General features: G+C 35.1%; 3 protein-coding genes across 9 annotated transcripts in view; 1 reads left to right on the top strand and 2 right to left on the bottom strand.

Annotated features, from left to right (window-relative positions):
• The window catches only part of LOC308701953 (uncharacterized protein), a 116,914-nt gene extending 111,885 nt beyond the window's left edge, over positions 1 to 5,029 (top strand). For 4 of the 7 annotated variants that reach the window (XR_014031538.1, XM_081384445.1, XM_081384442.1 and 1 more), the window contains one exon: positions 2,504 to 5,029. Coding sequence is in view for 3 of the 7 variants with exons in the window: in XM_081384445.1 (XP_081240571.1) it covers positions 2,504 to 2,545 (42 nt within the window). In the remaining 4 variants the exon portion in view is untranslated. The remainder of the gene's footprint in view (positions 1 to 2,503) is intronic. The other 3 variants (XR_014031539.1, XM_081384443.1, XM_081384448.1) reach the window with 1 other exon arrangement.
• The window catches only part of LOC308701960 (uncharacterized protein), a 92,407-nt gene extending 84,385 nt beyond the window's left edge, over positions 1 to 8,022 (bottom strand). Inside the window, exon 1 of the mRNA XM_081384461.1 lies at positions 7,354 to 8,022. The gene's annotated coding sequence lies outside the window, so the exon portion shown is untranslated. The remainder of the gene's footprint in view (positions 1 to 7,353) is intronic.
• LOC308701935 (uncharacterized protein) overlaps positions 1 to 17,199 on the bottom strand; it is a 166,878-nt gene that overhangs the window by 148,737 nt on the left and 942 nt on the right. Inside the window, exon 3 of the mRNA XM_081384414.1 lies at positions 14,240 to 14,557. Coding sequence (XP_081240540.1) covers positions 14,240 to 14,557 — 318 coding nt within the window. The remainder of the gene's footprint in view (positions 1 to 14,239; positions 14,558 to 17,199) is intronic.

Here is a 17,199-nt window from a genome sequence, read left to right on the forward strand (position 1 = left end):
GAAAATAAAATGCAATAGCATGACTGTTTACGTAGTTCTGGTAAGTCAAAGCATTTGTGCGTGTGAGTGCACTGCAATGATGAGACCACCTTGGAAGGTTACTGTGGATCTTAAGTGCTCGATAGTATAGTCGTGCTATTGGTTCAGTAATGTCTTTAGTGGTTAAAGACCAGATTGGAAGACAGTATGACATTGTTGAGAACACAATAGCATGTAGATAGGTTTCAGAAACCGAAAAGGAAAGATATGATCTAATCTTGTTAAACACAGAGTTTCTGATTCAACTTTTTTGTTAATTTAGAAATGTGTTCCCGATATGTAAGGTGTGAATCAAGTAGCACACCAAGGTAGTTGTAGGTCTTTGTGACGACAAGATCTTGATTTGCAAAAGTAATAAAATCAGTAAAAGAAAGACATTCTGTTTTCTTTACATTGATGGTCAGATGGTTCTTTTTCAACCAATCATGTAAGAGGTGAAGATCAGATAATAGTTTGGAATTTATGAAAAATCACAGTATCATCAGCGTACAGTAAGCATTTTGAGTGTTTACACACTCGAGGGAAATCATTGATGTATAAAAGAAAAAGTAAGGGTCCAAGAATGCTGCCTTGTGGAACACCCATGTCACAAACTAAAGGTTGGGATATGGCATGATTCATGTTGACTGTCTGCAACCTGTTCGTCAAATAAGAAGAGAGCATTTCTATCACAGATGGAGACAGTTCAAATGAGTGAAGTTGTTTAGCAAGATCTGGTGGTTCACTGTGTCGAAGGCTTTACGGAAATCAATAAAAATAGCTCCAGTAAAGTGACCTTTGTTAAGAGCGTCACATAACTGTTCAGTGAAGAGTAATAACGCCGACATGGTTGATCTCTTAGCACGAAAACCATGTTGACACTCACTGAGCCAGTTATTAGCTTCAAGGTAAAAACTTAGCTGGTTATGCAAGACTTTTTCCAGCAACTTAGACATTGCTGGAAGTATTGCAATAGGTCTGTAATTTGAAACAAGGGTGTGATCATCAGATTTAAAAATTGGAGTAATTTGTGCTGTTTTCCAGTTAGTAGGAAAGATAGAAAGCCTGATACAAAGATTGGTTAAATGCAGAAAGAGAGGTATGAGGCTATCAGCATGAGTCTTTAAAAATAAGGTATTTAAACCATAATATCACGGGCATGAGAATTTTTTTAGCAGGTGTATTTGTATCACCGCGTTCTGTGAGATCCCAGAAAATGAGAACTGATCAGATGTTGAAGCGAGAACAGGTGAGGACAAAGAGGGAATGGCAAAATGCATAGCCAATTCTTTAACAGATGATACAAAATAATCATTAAAAGCACTTGCAATCTTTTCTGAATCTGAGATAAGAGTACCCCGTAGGAAAATTTTAATATTAACATTATTTTTCTTCTCATTTTCATTTTGACCTTAACGTCTGCCACAATGTCTTTGGGTTATTAGCAGATTGGGTAATCTGCTGTTGGAAATAGACCGCCTTAGCCTTACTCAGTTCCAAAGTACATTTATTTCTAATTTGTATGAAATTATTTTTACTCTCAGATGTTCAATTTAACCTATACAATTTAAGAAAAGAGGCCTTCAATTTAAGCAATTTAAGCAATCAGAATTTATCCAAGGTAATTTACTTATTCTTGGTCAAATCTTGCTGGCAGTGGTATATTTATTCTGTATTTTATGTAGTTTAGTATGAAATTGTGTTAGAATTTGTTCTGGATCTTCTAATGACAGCTCATCACTCCAATTAGTAGCACTAAAATCAGCATTGAATTGTGGCAGTTTTGAAATTGGTATTTTTAATACAGAGTGGGAGGCATGAGTTTTTTTGGATTTTAAGATTGTTCTAACTGCATAGATGAGCGAATGATCTGAAATAGCCACATCTATGACACCAGACATTGCATAATTTGAAGGCTGATTTGTGAGAAAAAAATCCAGAATGGAGCAGCGTGTTTTGACAATTCTTGTTGGATCCTTAATTAATTAATACAGTATTAATTATTAGTTATTATTACAACTAATTATTAGTTTCATTGCAATAGCTTTTAAAGATTTTGATGAGCTATCATTCCAGTCAAGGTTGATATCGCCCAGAATTACAAGCTCCTTTGATGTAACAGATTTAATTATGTCAGAAAGCTGTTTGGATACGTAAATGCCATAATTGAACTAAGGCCTAATCCTGGCTTGATCCAAGCCCTGTCTGTGAAACTGGACCATTATATGATTGCCGAAAAAAGGAATAGCCTATTAAATATAGGGATAAATGTTAAAAACAAAAACAAAAATGGTGACTGTGAATATGAGTGATTTGCGGTGTAGTTTAAAGCAGTTTGCAGGTGTAACAGACAGGGACTCCTTCATAAGTTAAAGTTTAAAATATTATTCAAATGTAATTCAATCAGCAATTTAAAACAACAATATTGTAAGCATCTCTTGAGCATGTATCTGATTGTATCTTCTGCCTTTGTGTTTTTCAACAGGAGGATGAGGTGGTGTACGCAGGTGTCGTCACGAGACGCTGAAGCAGTTCCTCTCAAATGATGTTGTGATCACAGTCAGTACAGTTTACATGCACACTAGAAAGACGGATATGGCGACAAAACTGCAACATGCAAAAGAAGTGCTGTGTACGTTTACATGTTTCAGGGCAAAAGAGATGATTTTAAGTGCATGTAAACATCGTCACTGACTGTCACTCTGAAAATTTTTATTACTTTTCTTTAAAATACGTTTTGTTTGTGTGGCCAGAATTTTGTCAAATTGTGTAAAAAAAAAAAAAAAAAGATAAGTCTGTGTATAACTCACATTTCACTATTATATATAATATTCCTATTTCAGAAATAATGTAAAATACTGGTAAATAAAACAAAACATTTACAAACTTTACATAACAAGTGAAAATTACATTGGTGTTTATAAACATTTATCATAACATTCAAGCCTAAACCAATTTAAAGCAAAATGAGTTACCGGCGTGTGGGAAATGTGCAATATCACGATCTCACAGAGAAAAAAAAAAAAAACACAACTATTGTACAAGGTGGCGATTTTGTATAAATTCATACAATATAATTCATACAAAATGTAGATACCCGTCTCTGGGGTGAAGTAAACACAAACAGATAGGACTAATGAGATCACATTCACAAAACGAGATACGAATTGTTCGCTATAAAAAAATCTTGACCTGCCTAACAAGCACAAACTATGCTAAAGTTGAATGAGATAAAACATTTATGTAAAACACAGAATAGTAGGCCTATGCATAATTTGCAAACAATGCGCTGACTGATATTTACCGTAATTTACAGAATTCAGAAATACCCTGCAAAAATTAGTAAAAAAAAAAAAAAAACGAAAAAAAGAGAATAAACAATAAAGACAAAGGGATAGACGTGAAAGAGAGGTTTTAGGAAGACAAGGGCTTCTATGTGTAGACCAGTGCTAAAATCATGGAAAATAAGGCTATGTCTACATTAATCCGGATACATTTGAAAACGGCGTTTTCGTTTGTAAATGCTCTCCGTCCACACTAGCGTTTTCAGGCGTTTCAGTGTGGATGAGAAACTTTTGAAAAACGCCTGAAAACGCTAAATTCACCTTTACTGCGCATGCGTAAAACCCCACAAAAGATCACTGATATGATTCAGATGGAAAATAAATAAGGAAGTTATCGTGCAATTGTTCTGACAGGATAATTTTATATAGTAAAATAAATATCTTACCATTCACTGATGCGGTCCAGGTCACAAAACACAATACAAAAGCCAATCTGGCTTGATCCAAATTTATGGACTCACTTAACTTTATCATTCAGCCCAAATGAAAAATATTTGCAATATAACGTTCAGTTGCTAAACTATTATTTATTGTAAATATATATTCTTTATGTAAACATGGCTTTGTACTAACATTGGTACTTTGTTAATTACTTAATATAGGACTAAGTAGCTTTGCAATAATTCACAGCACATTTCAGATGATAAAAACGCATCTAATATTCAGGAAAATATCGGTAATTAAAAATGTTTTTGAATAATTTTTGATTGATTTGATTACTGGGATCCTGCATGTTAATGCATATTCCAGTTACTGTATATCATGGTTTAGTTTTAGTATAGTTTTATTGATTTATATAGCACATTTAATAACAACCAAAGTGCTGGTCAAAAGGTCAAACATAATTTCATATGGAGAAAGCTGAGCATCATGGGGCATTAGCTGGATTTTATGATAAAAGAGTTTATGTACAGATTCTGAGCATTTAGTTTTAGTTGGTGTGTCCAGAGTGTCATCAGAGCTCTTCAATAATTCTCCACAATCCCATAACTCATCTATATGTAACAGATATTTACCGTACATGGACTGAATTTAGGACAAATTCTGAAAAAATTAACAAAGTTAAATATAAAAACTAAACTTTACACCATCTCTATGGTTCTGATGTTAAAGCTCACATGGAACGGCTCAGATATTTGTTCACAAGTATTTATTTTTAGTTGGATGTTTTTTAGTTTTGTTTGTTGGTTTCATATTCTAGCACATTTTTCTCCTCAATGCATGCAGATTAAATGTCCTTATTTAACATGATGATGGCCATTATTCTGATGGTGTGAGTTCAAATTAAAACATCACATAAATCTTGAGCAATAAAATCCGCAGAAAAACAGTACACATTTAATTTTGTGACCCATACCAGCAGCAAACAGGTGTTTTTAGTGTATTTTACAGTATTGCATTCAACAGACTCAAACCACAGAAGGCCTCAGTTTTAGATCGGGGAAAAAAAAGTGGTTTCATCTGTTGTGAGCATGAGCAAGAGAACGTGTCTTTACTGGACGTTTGTGGTTAATGTGTCAGCGTTTGCAACTTTGCATGTCTTGGGTGTGAATAGTGTGAGTGTGTGTTCTTGATAATCTTGTGGGGAAGAACTTCCACAGTTTTACTTCCTCTTTTTGAGAAACAGTCTTACCTCAAAATAAAGTATGCAAACTATTTGAGAAAAATATATTCTCTGTGAGATCTTACTGTGTGATGTGTAATATTAAAATGTATAATAAAGCCTACTATGTGTATGTGAAATATAAGATTGATATTCAGCAGCATAAGAATCTCTCTGTATCCATGATCTTATACTCGTGCTGTGACCCTACAGATAAGAAGTGTTAGTTTCAGCAAGTTTCTTTGCAGCTCAAGCAACACTTCATTATTTCTGAGAAGTTTCCACTATTCTTGTTATCACGCCTATGTTCATCTATCATGTCTGTGAAGAACATATCATGTTAGCCCTATTCGGACGGGATTAGTTTTACCAGGGTAGATGGAGTAATTTCACCTCATGACGTCTGTAATAATAATGGCCATCAATTCTCACGGGATAAGATATCTCAGTAAACTAGCAGAAGTGTGAGGGGTAACTCGATTTACACACCGCCGTCATCTTTCTGTCGTCATGTGTGCATTACGTTGCTTCCTGATATAACACACACAAACACAAATAACCTATATTTATATGTATAAAATGGTTAACACCTGAGTTTTGCCACAGACGGCACATTTGGATGGGACTAAAATCACTGAGAAGCTCTGGTGATAATTACTTTACCCCACCTCTCCATGTTAAACTAGTCCCGTCCGAATAGGGCTTTACACAATCATCTTAAAAATAAGTAGATTAAAAAATAATATTAAAAAATGCATTGCAATGTAAAAGTTTTTTTCAAGTTGTGTATCATCATATTAAAATGTATCATAAAGCCTTTGTGTATGTGAAATATAAGATTGACATTCAACAGCATATGACCTTATAAACTAATGCTGTGACCCTACAGATAAGAAGTGTTTGTTTCAGCAAGTTATTTGCAGCTCAAGCAACACTTCATTATTTCTGATAAGTTTCCACTACTCTTGTTATCACGCCTGTGTTCACCCATCTTTTCAGTGAAGATTGTCATGTTGATCTGGTAATGACAAATGCACAATCGTTTTAAAAATAAGTTGATGATTTAAAAAAATGCAAGTTGTGTATCATCCATAAGTGATGATTTATTTTTTCATCCATTTGGGAGAGTTGCTAACTAAAAAGCAATAACATTTTCCAATAGCATCATCATAGTTTAAAAAATGTTATTTTACAACCACTAGCAGTGTAGCATGACAGACACTGAATCATGTCATGTGACTGATCACTTTATATTAAAACTTCCTTCAGCAGGCAGTGAAAAACACTCATCTGTTTTACACTATTAAAAGCCTCCAAAAATACTACCATTTAATAAACATCAATGGAAACAAAACAAACAAAAATGCTTTTTGCCTGCATGAAAGACTCGTATCTAACAGCAGGGCCTAGGCTATGCTAACCAGCTAAACTCTGAGCCCCTGTTATTAGAGTCATGATACATTTGCTTACACTGTGAAACTAGCGCTCTCTAGTGTGCAAAATATGAATTAACCTCTACAAGAATTACCAGACAGTTGATGACCCCCATAGGCTTCCATGGTATGGGGAAATAAATACTATGAATGGATGTCAATGGGGACCAGGAACAGTTTGGTTACCCAAATTCTTCTAAATATATTATTTTGTGTTCAGCAGAAGAGAGAAATTCATACAGGTTTGGAACAACTTGGGGATGAGTAAATGATGACACAATGTACATTTTTAGGTGAACTGTCCCTTTAAATAAATCATTCAGAGGTGCGTTTCCCGAAAGCATCGTTGGCCAACTATGGTCGCAAGTTCCGTCGTTACCAATAGAGTTCAATGGACATTGCGATGAACTTGCGACCATAGTTGGCCAACGATGCTTTCGGGAAACGCACCCCAGACTGACTCGCGATTAGATTCAATTCAAACCATTCTGCTAACCTGTTTGGCCTATTCATTGAAAAGATTCATTCACGAATCGGATTGGTTCTAATACTAAAAAGCAGACAAAAAATACAGGCCACATTATATGATAGCTGAAATAAGGAATAGACTATAAAATTAAGGACTAATTTTTGTTTTATTTATTTTAAAATGGCGACAGAGAACATGAGTGTGATATGCAGTAGCCAGCAGATGTAACAGAAAGGGCCTACAACTAATTTATTGATACATAACGGTCCATAACTTACATGATATGCCCAAGGATGTACGTAACCGTTACAAACGATTTAGCTGCTACGCAAATTCTGAGCTTTTTTCCTGAGTATTTAAACGTAATTCAGTCAGCAATTAAAAAAAACAACATTTTTCAAGCAGTATAGCCTAACGTAACTGTCTCGGAAAAATAAAGTTCAATCCCAAATGTCTCGAAAAGGCGTTTACCAAACAAAATCTCACCTTGAGGGATCCTGATGGCATCAAACTCCTCCAGACTTCTGAGGGACTGATGAAGATCTGCATCTTCTCCAGCTTTGCAATAGTCACCCAAGGTGGTCAGAGGTTTCAGAGACGTGCTATGTGGTTTCTGTGGTGTTCCGTGTGTTTCTAGTGGTTGTTTACAAGGTTAAAGAGTCAAATAAACTATTGCTCGGGTCCCTCATTCGTTCCAAGTCTGTGGGAATTATCCATGTGTTTTTAGTAAATGTGATCACTTGTACTTGCAAATTACAACTATGCATTATATTTTTTTAGATTTAATGTTAATTTGCCCAACTCAAAGTGATACTTTCCAACTTATGATAAGAAACGTGCAAAATAATGCCACTCATATTTACAACTCATGCGGAAGTCCATAACTTTCGTTGCAGAGATGCGAGTGCGCGTGACGTCACGCAAACATGGCGGCACGCAGCGAGATTTGACGAACAAATGATAAACATTCGCTTTTAAATAAATGAAATTGATAGAAAATGACACTACATTATTTAAAATCTCTCAGTAAACGCTTTCGGAATCTGGTATGTGAAACACGGACCCTCTCTGAACGGAAAATTACACAAGACAACACAAACGCTAGCACTATAGAGCTGGTAAGTCCCGCCCCTTCCGCTAACCCCGCTGGACCTCAAAGTTGAAAAACCGTCAATGCAAGTGAATGGGAGAAAATAATTATTTTACGGTCCCGTTTGAATTGTGCCATGAATGGGAACATATGTTGTCTGTGAATTTTTTATAGAACTTTTCGTGTGAATTTAGCGGGTAGAAGTTTGATACGGTTAGACTTTGTGTGAAAGCACTTTGTGGACTACAACTCTTCGCTGCTTTCGACGCGTTTGAAACGTCACCACCACTAGCACACGGCTCTAGCTCACGGATCCCGCTAAACATGACTGTGTCTTTGGTGCACTTCACCGCATTCTTTCAGGGAGAGGACAAAATCGTTGAGGTTGGTGAAAACCACGGGTAAGTCAACTTTATGGGGTGACGTCACATAGGCGACATGTAGTCTTTCTCGTTATGTCTTTTCCACAACTGCTAGCCGACGAATCATACCATATACTGTCAAACTCGTAACATGAAAGATTATATAAAAAATTCACAGACAACATATGTTCACATTCATGGCACAATTCAAACGGGACCAGAAAATAATTATTTTCTCCCATTCACTTGCATTGACGGTTTTTCAACTTTGAGGTCCAGCGGGGTTTTACGGAAGGGGCGGGACTTACCAGCTCTATATCAGTTTCTCCGCTAGGATTCGGTTGCTAGGAGACTTTTGTGTTTGATAACGAACAACCCTATGCGAACAACAGCCAAGCTGCCATGTTTTCCTCTATACGTCATTGGTTGGAAGAAGGACATATCAAAGCTTGAACCTAACCTTGAATAACATGTTAAAGGTGAAAGTTTAGTGCATCACTGAATGCTCCGAGACACTAATGATTCACAGAAGTTATGGAATTAACAGGATTGATGATTCAGTTACACAAAATACCATAAACATGGAGTTATTAGAGACGAACTGACAATTGATTTTACTGATATTTATAACAACACCAACTAAAATGTTTCATTAACAGCATCTCATCTCAAAAAAATGTGTTGGTCACTATGGAAAAATAGCAGTATCCTTTAATTTTCGCATTACTAGAACTTTCCACTTCCATCAGCGCTTTAATGGGACTGAGCTCTCATGTTAATCTGTCGTGTTTAGTAAATGTGTCTCTAGAGCAAGAGTTGAATCTAGCAGGGCGTTGGACATTGATCTGTTTGTCAGAAGTCCACATCCATTACCTCATATTACTGAAGCTGTTGGCCATCTCTGCTCTGGTCGTCTCATTTTTACAGAATGAACAAACCAGACAATAGCAGCGAGAATATATTTTTGGTTAATTATTTACTATTTTATTCTGTGAAGTGAAGATTTTATTAAGCTTCAAACAGCAATACACAAAATCCAGAGCTGAACATTCTCTAATAAAATAATAATGATAAAAAATGAACAATCAGTTTAAAAAAATGTATCAATAAGCTCACACACCTATGGTAAATCATCACCCGTATCAGATCATTTACATTCACAATCAGAGAATAAGATGGGAAGATTTACTTCAGATAACACAAAACAGAGATGAAATTAAGGGGAAATTGAGTGTTGTATGGCAGAACAATAAGGCACAGTGTATAATTTAAGCAAATAGAAATAGAAGTACAGATTATCCCTGCAATAAAAGAGTTTCTAGAAACATTTAGAAAGTGTTAAACTGAAGTGTCATATGTCATTCCTATATAGTCCATACATGACATTTCTCATCAGATATTTTGTCTAATAATTGCAAAAACAGTGTTTTTTCATTATATGCACTGAGTGACAGGTGACCGGTATGAAATGAGAGATTTTGAGTAGATGTGTCTGCACACTGTGGATTTCAGAGGCTCACATGAGGAGAAATATGACTTTGATTAATTTCGAATAATGAAAATGTCACATTAGTTTCATACTGAAGCTGTTGGGAGAGTTTTCCTTTATCAAAGGCCGGTCTGAGGTCTCTGGCATATTTCTTCTGTGTTTAGAGGAATCTGCCAAAAACAAGATATGAAGAGACAGACCGATTAAAAAGAAACAACATGACACAAAAGAGCAGTGTTTTGGATGTACAGTCGGGAGTAAAGAGTTTTGAGTAATTAAATGTGTGTCACACAAAAACATTTGTTCAGAACACTAGCCCTGTTTCCATTACCCTTCAAATTGAAATTGCGAATTGAAAATACGGCCAATGGAAACATGTCAATTTTGCAAAAACTCCAATTTATCGCAAAAAAGTTTTTCAGGCAATTTGAAAAAGAAATATTTCGCAAAACTGCAATGGAAACAGTTTTTGCGCATTTACAGGTCAACTGACGGAGATGACGTGGTGTGTTTGGACACAATACGAAACAGAGTTCTTTATTAAATTAATATAAGAGAAAAGAATTACAGGAATAATGGATTCTAAACCTCAAAGAAATGCCACAATCAAGAGCTTGAAGCAGATATGATGGAGAAACACCCAGAAACACCTCATATGTGCCGCTCTCAAGTATAGGCTAAGGGTCTTTTCTTGCTTTGATTAATAATAATGGCCAGAGCAGTGGCTGAGATATACATAACCTACCAACATCCGTTGCTATGATTTTTGGGATGATTTATGGTAAGAGGCAATAACATCATAAGGCATTAGTCGCATAACATCGGTTAATGGAAACGCCATCATTTCGTAATAATGTTTTATCGACATTTAGAAAGAAAAGAAAAAAAATCGCTAAAGTTTTGCGCAAATCTGTAAGTGAAACACGCCTAGTGATGAATCCACTCAAATGGGAAGATCAGATATATTAGACATAAATACCATATCAATACAATATTACTTAACACTTTTTACTAAATATCTCAAATTAGTGACTTTTTTACATAACAGATTTTGATCTTCATGATCAGATCATTTTATTTAGATTATTTAAAACTAATTTAAAATGAGCAGATGCTTTAAAATAGATCCGATCTCTTCAAATGAAGGCTGTTTTTGAAAAAAAAAATTACCGATGTGTGATTTCACAGCATCACGAAGATTGAGACTGATGTGATTAAAGAGCATATTTCTGTCACTCAAGACACTTTCTCATGTTCATAAACAGCTCATTGTGGTGAAATGTGTTTTTATATAACTCACAATCTTTCATCAAAACAATTCACACACATTGCTGAAATAAGAATACATGTAAATAATAGTGATAAGTGAATGTATCAAGTGAAATATTTGAGTTACTTACCAGCGACAGTCACTAATCTGTCACAGAAGCTCATACTGTAGAAATAGAGAAATATGGAACATAAATGATAACAACAATAAAAAAATAAGAGAAATTAACAAAAGAAACACTAATCATTATGCTCAATATCTGCCTCGTTTTTTTTTTTTTTTTTTTTAAATCTTCATAATCTGTCATTATCACAGTCATCTTTAATATTTGAGTATTAATGATAGTTATTTATAATGCTGCTGGATAAAGAACAACCTGATCAAAAACCACATACAATCACAAACACAAAGGCACAAAAAGGTTTAAACCTGAATGAACATCACTACATTTTTACAATCTACAGCACAGTAATTATTTCTTACTGTAATACTTACACATTTGTCCCTTTTTCCAGTAGCCATAGGCAACGCCACCAACAGCTGCAGCCGCCGCCGCAATAACACCAACAACAATCCCTGCTATCGCACCTGGAGACAGACCTGATTCTGGAACTGGTTCTGGAACTGGAACCACTGAAGAGAGACAGACATTAATGTTAAACCACAATAACAATCCCTGCTATCGCACCTGAAGACAGGCCTGATTCTGGAACTGGTTCTGGAACTGGAACCACTGAAGAGAGACAGACATTAATGTTAAACCACAATAACAATCCCTGCTATCGCACCTGAAGACAGGCCTGATTCTGGAACTGGTTTTGGAAGCACTGAAGAGAGACAGACATTAAATGTTAAACCACAATAACAATCCCTGCTATCGCACCTGAAGACAGACCTGAATCATCTAAAGACAGAGAGTCATTACTGTAAACCCACAGTGAAGGAGATCACAGAGCTGTTGATTTGTAGCAGAAGATTCTTAACTGTAAAAACATTTTTTTTTTTTCCCATAAAACAAAGATTACTGAAGTGCATTTTACAAGAAAATACAATTTCAGATTTTCTACCACAAAATTTCACACGTAATTCTATGTGTTCCTTGAAATTTCATTTCTGAAATGATTACTAATTTCTGTGTGAAATTTTTTATTTTTTTTTCCCCAATGTGGTCAGGTGACAAATCAGGTTCTGCGCTCTCATTGGCTATCACCACCCGGGACCCGTTCTTCATACGTGGATAACTTGATTAGCTGGATTTAATTTGAAATGATCCAGGATTGTTGGGTTCTGTCATATAGAAAGAGGTTCGTAAACTCAAACTTGCTCTGGAGCAGCTTAATTATTTCACAGAAACAAGATATCAGTTTTCATCTTTTTAAGCTGAGGTGATACTTGAAGTCTGTCCTAGACACTGCATACTGTCTTACAAGAGTATCTTAGTAATGATCCAGGGACAATAATCATTTTGTGGCAGCTGTGCTGTCAAACTTTAATTATTGCTGTCACTTGTAAGACTGAAAATATTGGTTGCGGCCTAGTCTATGAGACAAAGGGGCCTTGCTGGCTAATTAGCATTCGACCTCCCCCATACAGCCTGACTTCCTCTCAGAAACAACAAAGAACACACTCAAGAACATGGTTTGATGGTTTGATGCGAATGTTGATCAATAACTTATGTTTTTAGTGTCATTTGAAAGGTCTCAAAGTGAGTGGTACAGATATCTCATATCCAGATAGATAAAATAAAAAGTAATAAGGTTTATAGAAGTTTAGAGAAAACTGATTAAGCCATTTGAGGGTGGCTTCCCCATCCCCCATGTCACCTGGGCAAACAGTATAAAGGAAGGTGTGCTTGCTCTATCGGGTCTCTTCTTTGCTGGTCACGAATGGAATAGGTGGTGTATTTCTCTCTCTCTCTCTTTCTCTCTCTCTCTCTCTTTCTCTCTCTCTCTTTCCCTTTTTCTCTCTCTATCTCAGGTGCAAACTGGGTAAGATTCTTTGGTGTAACCAATGTATAACCATGTACTAGATATTCGAATTGATTGTGGAATTGATCTCTAATATCTGAAATATTAAATTGTTACATGTGATTATTCTAACTGATTTTGACATTGTTCATTTAATGGTTAAAAGGAATAGTCAAACATTCACTAATGATTAATGATCCACAGATATCATTAAAACCCTTTCATTTATGGAGTCAGATGAAATTACGAGAGAATACATAACTAAATGTATTGTAAATTTAAACAACCAAATACTTTGCATGAGTGAGGACAGAACACGTGATACCTTCCCTGTGTTATTGGAAAACCTCCATTGGGCCAATTTCACGGGCCTTACACACTTAACAACAGATTTAAAATTAAATGTAACGTAAAATTAAATGAATCAGTCATGGTTTGTCAATCTTATCTGTTTGAGAGTCCCTGTGTTGATTGTAATATATATATAGGCCTATCTTTTTTTTTTTTCTCACTGTTTATTATTAAGATGTTTGTTTGCTAAATAAACTGCACCTGAGATGTCATATACAATTTTGACTCCCAGCTGATTTGTCTGGGCCGCTGGTCTCATAAAAAAAGAACTTTAACAAGCTCACTATTGAAAAACAACTGTATGACTATTATTTGGAAACCTGATTTTTCTCCATCTTAGGTCAGATTCAACTGTATTGTACAGAGTGCATCACAGAGCCAATGAAATACAGACATTCGCAGTTGTCTAGGTCAAATTCACTATAGGATGACCTCTGCACCCATGTCTAAATTCATTCCAACAACACAAAAATACAAACGGTCTCACAGTTGTTTTGAGGGACACCATTCACTGATTGATGGATCATTTACCAACAAACCAAAAATCATGTATCTTTTGCTTTTACAACAGAATTTAAATAAATCTTATAATAATGAAGCAGTTGAATAAAATATTAAATTATCGATTTGTCAATTTTCTTGACAAATAGATGGATATATATTAACATTATTTTAATTAAATGTCTAATTTTTTAACTGAAATACTTTGTAAATGTTTGCTGACAAACTATAAATGACGCAGCTTGACCGTAGAGATTTTGCATCTGTAAAATGATCATTTTAGAGATTTTAAATTGTTCATAGGGAGATAACTATGTAAATAACATTATTAAAAACACTCACCACTGACACTGAATGTCTTCTCAGAGGACCCTCTGGTACTGCTTATCTGTAGTTTATATTGTCCAGAGTCAGTGGTTTTGATGTCTGTGATCTTGAGATCTCCAGTCTGTTGGTTCGGCTGCATTCTGCCTCCGTATGCCCCATTAGTATTATCAAATACTGTGACCTTATTGTTGCTGTCACTACTGATTCTGAATATACGAGTTCCATTTAACCTCCACTCCATCTCATCATCTCTCTGTATTTCAGTAACACCAGAGTTTAGAGTGACAGAATCTCCCTCCGTCGCTGTCTTCATTTCATCAGCACCATACACACCTGAAGAACAAACACAAACAGTTAGGTAGGCTACTGAAACTTATAAAACACTCAGATTCAGATCATTGGAAATCTCTTGTGATTTGCGGTAGATTCCATTATTAATGAATGTTGTTATATAATAACATTACAAAATAGCCTAAAGCAAATAACAGGGTTGCAAATAAATAGGAGTGTAAAAAAAAAAAAAAGTACTAGGCCTATATCTCTGGCTTCACCAAAGAGTATAGAAGCCCAAGAGGCGAAACTCTGTTGTGTTATGGGCAACAGTCTGTAGATGGCACTGCGGAGGCGCGTCCGCCATTATGGACTGAAAGCTGCTGAAATCGTTAGTAGTCTAGATGGGATGTACCCAAAAAGTGAAAGTGAGGAGCATTTATGGGTACAAGTCGGGAACCGGCCTACTTTACATTCTTCTAATCCTTCTAATTTGCATATTATCAAAATGGCCGCCAAATTGCCTATCTTGCTCAGTCGTTGGACCATTTTCCCCTAGTTTTTTTGTAAGTAGGCAATCAAGATGAGGAAATTAAGTTTCTAGATCGATAGTCAAGGGTCAGAGCAAAGATATAACAGAGGCTCACTGCCTTTTTTATGTAAATATATATGCAAAATACCAACTTTTAAGGTGAAAGTAAGCATTATTTGTGTCATTTTTTAAGGCCGACATACATATTCAATCAATATCACTCTTAAATGTTCCCAGTGTATGATATGTGATGTATTCCATATTACATAATAACTAAGAAAAACACCATTGCAAGTTGTCTGAGATTATTTTTTTTATGCAAATTAAGGCGAGACACTACAGGTGAATAGGGTAAAATTTTTAACTAGCTGATATCACCATGAAACTTTCACAGTCGATTGCCTACATTAAGATGAGAAAAAAAATGTATTACAAGTTTTCTGTAATTTAATGTTTAAATATGCAAATTAGGCAATATCTAATCAAATGTTCACTAATTTGCATATATTTAAAAAAACTAAATCTGAGTATTGGATGAAGCCAGGTTAAAAATTATTTTTTCATTGTGTTCACATATAAGATGGGAAAAAAATTACAGAGGGATATATGGATATCTACTTTTGTTATCCTGTAAATCAGAAAATACTGTCAATAGCCTTAAAAAAAGCATTTTCGTCATGTTTTTTGGAATAAAATGTTATATAAATCAGGCTAGGAATAATATATTTACAAATCCCTCTGTAAATGTCTTCATAATATAACTAGGTATAGCCAGTCAATGGCAAAATCCATTTTAGTAGGTGTTTATAGTTCATGTGTGCACTTGATAGATTGCACATCTTTTTTGTACCTTTCCGCCTGTAATAGAACATTCATAGATTGTTTTTTTTTTGCCATTGAAACGTTCACTGTGTGCACTTTCACTGAAGATGTTGAAAAAACAAGTTGTTAATATTTTTGTGATATTCTATGTAAAAGAAAAGTCTTTAGAAATGTTCATTTATAATGTTTTTTTTTCAAATCATAAATATGGTGATGTTCACTAATTTCAAAATCAACATTTGAATAAATATATTTTATTACTGTGTGTCTGCCTATATATTATTTCATGAATTTCTGTTATTCATATAACAAGGGAAATGCATAACAGAACATAAATATTGATAGATTAAAGGTTTGCAGTAATTTTATAATTGTCTCTTTGCAAACCGTAAGTGGTAGGCTAATGAAGCCGATTCGGTGGGGGACATACCCTTACTAAAAAGTACTATATGAATCTTATAGTATTTTGGGACAAAATATTATAGTAATCTTATAGGAATACTATAGTAATTTGGGACATACTACAGAAGTACGATTAGACTAGTTACTATATAAATACTATAGCAGCTTTAAAATATTATTATTATTACAGAACATCACAGAAGTATGTTATGTTCTGTAATACCTCTATAATATCCTAGAGCCGCTATAGTATTTCTAGTAGTCTTATAGTACTTCTATAGTAATATTTTGTCCCAAAATACTATTTTTCTAAGGGTAATTTATAGGCCATGCATAGCCAACACATAGACGTATATTTTCTGTCATTTAACGTCATTTAACGTCGGTCATCCTCATTAATGTATTTTAAATAGTTTTCATATTTAGCTATGACGGCCAGAAAAAATTAAGTTATGTTAAGTTTTTGTTATGTTAAGTTTTTCAGTGCCATTGACTCCCATTATTTTTCGGTGTTTTCCTTCAGTTTTCAGTCCATAATGGCGGCCGCGCCGTCACGTCATGGGGGCAACTGTTGCTATAGAGAGCCTAAGTCCCTCCCCTCCGCTTCCGGCTCATGGGACCTTACTTCGGAAAAAATATGTATGGTAGTCAATGGCGAGAGACAACTTATCTTTTTATTCCGTCTGATCTGTGCCCTGAATTACACATATGATGTTTGTCAATTTAAAAGATAATTATGAAAGTCAAGAAAGTCGCAGTTTGTCATAAAACAGAAGAGTAACGTTTAGTTTTATGTGAAAATCACTCGATGAACTACATCTCTCGTCTCGCACTATGTACGTCACAAGATCCGTTGCTCGTATGTGTGTATTCTGGCTCAAAACACTCAGGCATGACGGCGTAACGTTACGATTATAACGTAAGACTATAGAAAAGATGACAGACGTTA

Source organism: Scardinius erythrophthalmus, assembly GCF_964197995.2.
Source record: "Scardinius erythrophthalmus genome assembly, chromosome: 14".
In the NCBI taxonomy this organism is placed as follows: Eukaryota; Metazoa; Chordata; class Actinopteri; order Cypriniformes; family Leuciscidae; genus Scardinius; species Scardinius erythrophthalmus.